The sequence below is a fragment of the Bombina bombina genome, chromosome 5, assembly GCF_027579735.1.
Source record: "Bombina bombina isolate aBomBom1 chromosome 5, aBomBom1.pri, whole genome shotgun sequence".
Classification (NCBI taxonomy): domain Eukaryota; kingdom Metazoa; phylum Chordata; class Amphibia; order Anura; family Bombinatoridae; genus Bombina; species Bombina bombina.
Window position 1 is genome coordinate 14721020 of NC_069503.1, and position 10128 is coordinate 14731147.

General features: G+C 37.0%; 1 protein-coding gene across 1 annotated transcript in view; it reads left to right on the forward strand.

Moving 5' to 3' along the window:
- Window positions 1–4006, forward strand: part of LOC128659696 (uncharacterized) — a 116369-nt gene extending 112363 nt beyond the window's left edge. The window contains exon 4 of the mRNA XM_053713268.1: window positions 1–4006. This exon is cut by the window's left edge and continues 9 nt beyond it. Coding sequence (XP_053569243.1) covers window positions 1–3455 — 3455 coding nt within the window. The 3' untranslated portion in view covers window positions 3456–4006.
- The last annotated feature ends 6122 nt before the right edge of the window (window positions 4007–10128 follow it).

A 10128-nucleotide genomic window follows, 5' to 3' on the forward strand; every position in this document is an offset into this window, starting at 1 on the left:
TATGGAACAGTGAAGCCTTGAGAGAGAATGTTGCTTTAGAATCCAAAGATCAAACATCACTTGAAATTATAACATCTGACACTGTTTCTGACAAATCTTCTGCTATGAATATTAATGCATCATTGGCGGCCAGTTTCCTTTCTGGTCTGGTAAGCGTTTCTGGATCAGCTACTTACATGAATGATACTAAGAAGTCTAGAAACCAGGCCAGAGTCACTCTGAAATACTCAAGAACCACAAGGTTTGAGCAGCTAACTATGAACCATTTAGGTACCCAGAACATGGCTTACCCTGATGTGTTTGAAAAAGGGACAGCCACTCATGTAGTCACTGGTATATTATATGGTGCACAGGCTTTCTTTATATTTGATCAAGATGTGTCCACATCAGAAAACACTCAGGGTATACAAGGAACTCTCCATATCATGATAAAAAAAATACCATCAATTTCAGTTGATGGGAAAGGATCTTTGAGCATGAATGACCAAGATAAAGAACAAGTTTGCAAATTTTCCTGTAAGTTTTATGGTGACTTTGCTCTTGACAGGAACCCAGTAACATATGAAGATGCCATTGCAATCTATACCAGCCTCCCAAAGTTACTGGGAGAGAAAGGGGACAAGGCTGTACCAGTGAGAGTCTGGTTGTATCCTTTAAATAAACTAGACAGTAAAGCCGCCCAGTTAGTTAGAGATATCAGTAACAATTTTGTCTTAAAAACTGAAAGCGTTGTCCAGCAAATGGTGGAAGTAAACATGCAATGTAATGAGCTGATGAGACATCCGGCTGCAGAAACCTTCCCAGATAGCAAGAAGAAAATAAGTCAGTTTAGGTATTTATGTATACAATTTACTCATAACTTCCAAAAACAACTGGCACAAATATTACCCTCAATCCGTGGTGGTGGATCAGAGGACGTGGCACTAATGGACATATTAACTACAGCAGAACAATCTCCATTAGGAGAAGTCCATATTAAAGAGTTTTTAAGCCATGTAGAACAGGAGCTGAATGTTTTGAAAACCTATATGGACGCAATGCCAGATATCATAGTTAAATCAACAGAAACCACCATAAATGAAGTGATACTTAATCCAAATATTTTGTATGTAGTGTGTTACAATTTTTCTTCCCTTAATGAAGAGGATCCATATCTAACTGATATAAGTCAATGGCTCTTAAGTCATAAACATGAATCAAAAAACAATGTGTATGAGAAAAAGAAAGTCACACCTTGGTTCAAGGTCACAGATGTGTCCAAAAAGTTAAGAACATGTTTGAAAGCCTTTAAAAAATTTGCCAAAGTCAATGCATCTAGGGATGAGATTAAATGTATTATTTCATCAGTTCCAGACCAAAGCAACCCTGGAGTCTCCATATACCTGTATGGTAGTGGTGAGTTAGTGAGTGCTCAGTTTGAACCTCCAGCTCAACCTCACCTCCCTGTTATCAGAAGTAAGACACATGATAGTATGGAACTCACTCTCATGCCTGCAAATTTTGGAAAGAAGTTTATAAAAAGTTACAAAATAGAATATAGATGTGCTAATGATAAGATCTGGACCCCTGTGATTACAAATGACAGTAATGAGGAGGTGACTATAAGAGGACTAAAACCTAACTCAGTGTACCAAATCAGATACTCTGCGGTGTGTATTGCAGGACTTAGTGAGGTTAATGATGCTCTAGAAGATGAGAAAACCCATCCAACAAGCCCACCTGAAACAATAAAAGTTACAGCTGAATCCTCCACACTAATTATACATTGGAATAAACCTGCAGTAATTGGTGATGGAGTCACAATAACAGAATATATAGTGGAATATAAAAAGGATGTTGACAACGGACAGCAGACTTGGCTTGAAAAAAAAACAGGAAAAAAGGAAGAGAAATATATTATTCAGGGACTTAAACCAATGACATCTTACATAGTCCGTGTGTCAGCAGCCTGTGGGGATGATGGGCTCAGCACTCCAAGTCATGAGATTAAGGTTTCAACACAAAAAGAGTCATCTATCATTAAATATGAGTTTCTTAAAAAAAGCATTGTGCTGACAGAAGGAAAACCATTAGTATATCAGCTAGCAACTGATTGCTGTGATTCTCATTATCGACATTACAGTTTAGGAAACATCAACAATTTTAAAACAAATAAAGTGATTTTGTTAGTAGGAGCAACAGGTACAGGAAAGACAACACTGATTAATGGAATGGCCAACTACATCCTGGGAGTGGACTGGGAAAATGACTTCAGATTTAAACTTGTATGTGAGGTTGCAAAACAGTGTCAAGCTCACAGCCAAACCGCTATGGTCACAGCGTATCAGATGAATCATGAAGATGGATACAAAATTCCCTTCACCCTCACCTTAATAGACACACCAGGTTTTGGAGACACTCGTGGAATAGAACATGACAAAAAGATCACTGAAGCCATCTATAAGTTCTTTACAACTGACAGCAAAATTAACCAGATTGATGCCGTGTGCTTTGTAGTTCAGGCTTCTTTGGCTCGTTTAACATTCACACAAAAATACATTTTTAATTCAGTGTTTTCTATCTTTGGAAAGGATATCAAGGACAATATCCTGATTCTTATAAACTTCTCAGATGAAGAGAGACCCCCAGTACTGGAGGCTATAAAAACTGCTGACATCCCCTACTCTCAGGAAAGCAATGGAGACCCGGTTCACTTCAAGTTTAATAATTCAGCTCTGTTTGCTAATAATCAGACAAGTAACATGAGTTTTAATCAGATGTTCTGGGACATGGGCACACACAGTATGAAAACATTCTTTACATCATTAAATCAAATGACAACTAAAAGTCTTAAACTGACTAAGGAAGTTCTTAAAGAAAGGAAGGAGCTTGAGGTCACCCTACAGGCTTTACACTCACAGATCAAGGCTGGGCTTGTAAAACTGGATGAAATCAGGAAAATAAAGGTAGCCTTACAGCAGAACAGAGATCTAATGGAAGCCAATAAGAATTTTGAGTCTGAGGTAACAGTAACTATACCAGTAAAGGAAGCCATAACTGGTAATTTTATAACTATAAAAAAGAATTATGAAAAAGCTTCTGGAGAGGTCATGACAGCAGAAAATGTATTTAAAGAGCTACAGAATGAATATTGTGGTGTGAGACAAGCGGTGCTGAATCTGATAGAGAAATCCTCACAGAGCCTGAAACGTCTCCGTGAAACTGCTTTAAGACCAAATCCAATGAAAACCACAGAATACATCGACCTGATGATACAGTCTGAGCAGCAGGAAGCTAAACCAGGATATCAGGAGAGTATCAAGTCACTGAGTGATGTCAGAGAGACAGCCGAGATAATAGAGAAGATTGAGAGAGGTGATCCATTACTGCCAGAGGAAGAGGAACATCACAATAAAAGTAAACCGCAAGAGGTTGTCAAGTATTGCAAGAACTTGTTCAAACCTTTATTTAAATAAAATCAGATCAATGAGAGTCATTATTTCAGGAGCTACATTTATTGTGATGGTCCCTAGGAATAAAGAAATGGTTAACGGGGGAATAAAATGTATAAACAGAATTCCTAATAACACAGAGATTGTAAACTTCTTTACTACTTTAAATATAAATATTCCAGTGTTTGTAATTGTGTAATGTAACCAAACATTCTGCATTTAATGTAATTAACAGGTCAGGGAAGTAAACTTATTTTTAGGCTCCATAAAATGACACCTACAGCTCACCAAGCTACAATATTTATGAAAATGACGTAAAGTGGTTTTAGAGCCACTCAGTTTTACATCATTTATCCCCTTAGGTCCATTTGAAGCACAATAACCTTCTCTATGCGCAGACCGTTGCGCCTCTGTGCCCCTTGCTGTGGTTTGGTCCGTTCTGGATGCATTTTGCACCACGCAGGGTTCCAAAAGGGGAGTTAATATTTGTGTTGTAAAAGGATTTCTTCACAAAGTATAATATAAAAATATAATATAGTTTACCGCCTATGTTTATAGCGCTGCGGAATCTGTTGGCGCTCTACAAAAAACAATAATAAAAATAACAAAGCATATCTCAGCCTTTGTTCTGTAATATCCATACAAATGTAGGCTCAAAACTGTTATATTTGAAAGAAATACAAACATGATTTACCTTTACGTGTCATTTACATTATATTGCTACCGATGTATGTAGGCGCCCATACTGTCCAATCTGTACTTACATTATCTGTATGTATAATGTATAGCTGCCTTATTAATTGTTTATTAGCTCCTATTAACTGTCGGCTAGATTACGAGTTTTGTGAGCTATAGGATTTTTAACGACAGCAACAAAAGTGGCATTATTTCACCCTCTATACCGCAGCCATTACAAGTTTTGAAACAGCCGCCTTGTTCATGCAATATGGTTGCGTTTAACTCCATACCACACCAAAAACAAGCGCTGTTTTGACGTGTTCGTGTACGCTTTCCCCATAGAAGTTAATGAGGAGAGAGTGTCAGAAAAATACCTAACACACACAGGGAATGGCGATCGCCGTAATGCAACCCCATTGATGTCTATGGGGGAAAAAATGTATGTTTACACACCCTAACATAAACCCTGAGTCTAAACACCCCTAATCTGCTGCCCCTGACATTGCAGACAGCTAAATAAAGATTAACCCCTAATCTGCTGCTCCCAATATTGCCACCACCGAAATAAATCTATTAACCCCTAGTCTGCCACTCCTGATATCGCCACTACTATTCTAAAGTTATTAACCTGTATTCCCCTGCACCCCAACATTGCCCACTCTATAATAAATCTATTAACCCCTCTTATGCCACTTCCCAACTTACCAAGTTAAGCACATAGTTGAAGGAGTCAATGGAAGTTGCCCCACACAAAATTCACACTTAAGTAAAGGATCTCACTTAACATCATTAGAAGTATTAATTGCATATTCACCAGGCTATCAGGCCATTATCACCATACCTGAAACTTAAGCTAACTCTTTAAGTATTTTATTATTGCCTTTTATTGTAATTGTGTATATTTATGTTAAAAAAAGTACACGGATTCATGTTTCTTATCTGAAACTTGATTAAATGTATTAATGTAAAACATTGATAATCCAATATTTTATATCCAATATTATATTTTATACCATTTATTAGACCCAGCCTCCGTCAGGTTTGGAGTTTTGGCATTTTTCTCCATAACTAAAATCATTACAAAAAATAAAAAATTCTACCATTACAAAAAATAACAAACGAAATTATCCAAAATAAAAATTATTCCTATTCTAATTCCCTTTTTTAAAAAAAAAAAAAAAAATAATAACCCACCCCAAAATAAGAAAACATAATCTATAATATACTACCATTCGGCGGTCTTTTTTAACAAAATTTTCAATCACTTTATTCAAAAAGCCTTTATTGTCTTTGTCATGAAACTCTACCAATCTTCTGCGCTCCATGGATAAAATTGCCAGGGATGAAAGTCGTCCCTGATTAGTTCAATTCCTGGTTTGTGTTTTAATTTGCTTTAAAGCTGAGAATGACCGCTCAACAGAGGCTGTTGTAGCTGGTATTGTGTGAACCAGATGTAGTAGTTTAACAGCCTCTGGAACAGTCTGCATCAGATCGTTTTTGGCCAAATATTTCATGAGAACTCCAGGTGATTTGCATTCAGTCCTTAAAACTTCAGAACCATACAATCCAATTAGATCACATTTTAGTCTAACTAAATCAAAATATTTGGCATATTTTCTAAGGCTCTGCAGTTTTTCATTGTCAATATTTTTTGACATCTCTAGCAGTTTGGTGCAATCTACCAAACTAACGCCTAGATTACGAGTTTTGTCGGTAAAGACTTGCGTTGCTAACGAGCCTTTTTTTCCAGCGCTCACTTTAAACAAGGCTGGTATTACAAGTTTTCTGAATTGCTGCGTTAGCCTCAGAAAAGTGAGCGTTGAGCAAATTTAGCTCCACTTCTCACTGTAATACCAGCATTGCTTACAGTAGCGGTAAGCTGGCTAAAGCGTGCTCATGCACGATTTCCCCATAGGAAACAATGGGGATGAGACGACTGAAGAAAAAACTTAACACCTGCAAAAAAGCAGCGTCCAGCTTCTAACGCAGCCCCATTGTTTCCTATGGGAAAATACTTTCTATGCAAATGTAAAGAAACAAGAGCACCGGACCGTTGAATAAAAGGCAAACTTTATTTTCTCTTCTTTTAAATTCAAACATGGACAAAAACCTGTTATAACAAGAACCGGACTGGAAAGACATCTGGTGTGGGTAGTCACGTACCCCTTGGCTGACGAGTTTCGGCTGTATGCCGTAGTCGTAGATAATGGGTACCTGTCTCCCCACCTCTTAAATATTCTTTAAAAAGTGCTTATAGGTTAAAATAAACCACGTGACTTTTGATTCCACACCTGTGTATAAACACCTATTCTGCCTCTCTAGTAAAGGGAGGAGGGAACATTATTAGCTACAAAAACACCATATTTACACTGTATAGCTGAGAATGTTTTCTATCCCTTGAATAAACTGTTTTTTTTTCCTACAAAGAAAATTGAATATGTATATGAATAAGCCTTATCACAGATATTGCAATGTGAGATTTGAATGATATGAAGTTTGAGAAAATATACATATATATACAGCCTGTACATATATATCTTATCTGGTCTCATCTTATGGCAAGTGAAGGAATAACCATGAGCTAAAAGGAAATAGAAATTATGTTTCCGCTTATTAGCTGCTATATGGGAAAGTTTAATGTAATCACCCCTTTTATTAATCAATAGAGATATGTATATGTATATAATCTATCCTAACAAATGTCTCACAAAGATTCATATATATATAGGGATCAACTATGAAGGATAGGCTTAGGTAAATAGTTCTCCATGTCCCATCTGTGTACACTATTACAATTGTTGCCTATGGCCAGACTCAGCTAGCTCCCACTATGGCTGACAATAAGGAAACAGGATAAAAACATGGAATCTATATTCACATACATACATGTCCTCAGTAAGGAGGATAAATGAGTCCTAACAAAATTGTTATATATAAAATCTTGGGTAAATCCAACTTATACTATACCTAAAGTGTCAAAAAATGGTAATAACCTTACTGTAAGAAAGATCCATAGGTAGAGTGAGTACACATATGTTGATCTGTGCTTGTGGTCTATTAGTATTAACGCCAGTGGTTTATGAGGTCAAATTCAGAATTGAATCCACAGGGCACCCTAGTGTTGAGCCTGTGGATCCAAAAGACCTCCCTCTTAGACAGTAGGATCTCTCAATCCCCTCCTCTGGCATCATTTTTGACCACTTCAATCACAGTCCAAGCAAGTGATTTGGGGCTTTTATTGTGCTGGGACTTAAAATGTTGTATCATAGGAGTAGTTAATTCACCCTGTTTGATGTCCCTAACATGTTCGCGGATTCTGGTTCTCACCTCCCGTGTAGTTAATCCTACATATTGAATGTTACATAGTTGGCAATTTAGGAGATATATTGCATACACGGACCTGCAGTTGTAATATGCATTGTGTTCAAATGTCTCCCCTGTGTGGGTGCTCTTGAATCCATTTCCTACTCTCACATGCTCACATGCTATGCACTGAGTGTAGCTACATCTATAGACTCCCTTGACACTTAACCAAGAGGACTCACTCCTATCCTGATCAACGTTTTTTATTTGGATGGGAGCCAACTGGTTGCCCAAAGTTTTCCCCCTTTTATAGGCAAAGCGACAACCTCTAGATACCACCTCATTCAAATCATCATCTACCTTGAGCATCATAAAATGCTTGCGCACAATGTTACAGATTTGATGATACTGCCTACTGTATTGAGTGACAAATATGACTTTCTTGTCATTTTCATTTTCATCTTTAGTTCTCTGTTTGTCTTTAAGCAGGTCAGATCTGTTTAATCTTTCCACCTCAACCCGAGCTCCAGATATGGTATTCTTTGGGTAACCCCTTTCAATAAACCTCTCAGTGAGTTCCTGAGCATGTTTATTATAATCTGTTTCTGTTGAGCAATTCCGTTTGACTCGGATGTATTGACCTTTTAGTACAGATCTAAAGACTTGTTTAGGATGTCCACTCCTAGCATGCAGGAGGGTGTTCCCAGTGATGGGTTTCCTATATAGTTCTACCATCACTTTCTCATCTTTCTCGCCCTTCAATATAACATCCAGATAATTTATCTTGGTCTCACCAAACTCAAATGTAAACTGAAGGCCGGCATCATTGTTATTCAAACTCTGGACAAATATAGATTGTTTCCCTTTTAACCTAAAGGGAAAGGTGGGAAGGAACTGGAGATAGAAAATCCTCAGACCTAAATCCTATTATACCTGAGTAAAGGACAAGGTAGTGCCTAATGCCATGAGATAGTTAATAATTAATAAGAGAGAAAGAACAGAAGCATTAATTTGGCACACTTGGGTGGATAATCATCTCATTCATATATATTGGGTAATGGCAGTATGTGTAGTGTGAATTTAATTAAAACTTAACATTTATTATGTACAAAAAATAAAATATTTCTAGTGTTGTGGACCATGCCACTGGGAATACACTTTCTGTAGCTCAAAAAACAAACAATAGTACTATAAATGAAAAAAAAACACAATATTTGTAGTATAAAAGAAATAGCACTGTATGCTCTCTGGGTTGGAGAAGATCTCCTTAGTACCACATTATAAATAGAATAGGAGGAATTAATAAATTATAAATATTGTTGCTATAAACATGAACCGTAGCTGATTGCAGGGATAGAATGTGGAAAACGATATTATTATAACCAGCTCATCTATTGCCTAAGATAAGTAATCCTAAATGATCTGTTTCCACAACCCCCTGTTATCCACTCGGTTACACTAATAAACCTAAGTAGGTGTCCAAAAGTTGGACCAACAGTTTAGCCAAAATTAACTTATTATTTTATAATCCCCCCCTTAAAAATTATAGTTAAACCCTATTTTCAACAGAGAGATGCAGTGCAAACGGCCTAACGCGCGTTTCGCATCAGCTTTTTCAAAGGCTAACCCGATCATCACCCGGGGTTTCCTTAAAAGAGGTCATTGACCAATCCGTAGCGGTTGTTTTGATTGACGAAATTCATCTGCCAATAACGTATAGCCATCCGTGATTGGCTAGTGCAGAGGGTGTGTGCCGTTCGCCCAATGATATGCGGGCATGGAATGACGTGGGCGTGAATACGCCCCCACTGTCACACATCCCATATTCCGCTATTGATGCGAACGGCAAAGTAAGAGGGAGATCTAAAACAAGAATTGTATTAAAAATGTGTTAGTTGCTGCCCGTGAGACCGAGTCATCGCAATTTTAGTCCAATATAATCAGAAATACCGGTGTTCAAATCACTCATACATTATTATATACATAACCTCACAATTTTCTATTACTCCATCATGTGCATCTGTAAGTGTAATTATAACGAGGTTATTGTGTAACAGGTATTAATAAAATCCCTATGGTTAGACCGGCTAAATGTGTAATTCACTACAACTCAGGATTTTGTTAAAGTGTTAGAAACACCCTCATCTATGTATGCTTGAATTAACAATTAAGTAGATAGTTATAGACACAATAAAAATTAATGTCAAATTGGGAAACTGGAGTATATTATGATTCATAATTAAAGTTACATGATTGTAGGTACACAGTGGCCACATTCTCTCATTAGGGAGGTCAGAAATGACATACCCCATAATTTTAACCACACAGAGTTTATATATATATATTGTGTGTAGTCCTCACTGTCAAGGAAAGAGGGAGAGAGAAAATGAAGGTCCAAAGTAAGGGGTACCTTAAAAGTTATTAAATAGGAACTATTGGTTCTCACAGAAACTCAATATATGGTTCTTTGTATCAACAGTAATACATATCAGTGAGTATTATCCAGATTGATTGCCAGACAAGTATTAAATTTTGGCATTCTGTGACCACTTTAAAATGACATATCTATTAAAGGATAAGCATTTGTTTTCTTCGATATCCTTATAATTTTATTTAAGAACAGTGAATGTCCTACACATTAGCCTTATAAAGTACTAAGAAAGTGGCCCAGGTCTGCTGCTCATACACCTTATAATTAATTATTCCAGAAAAGCAC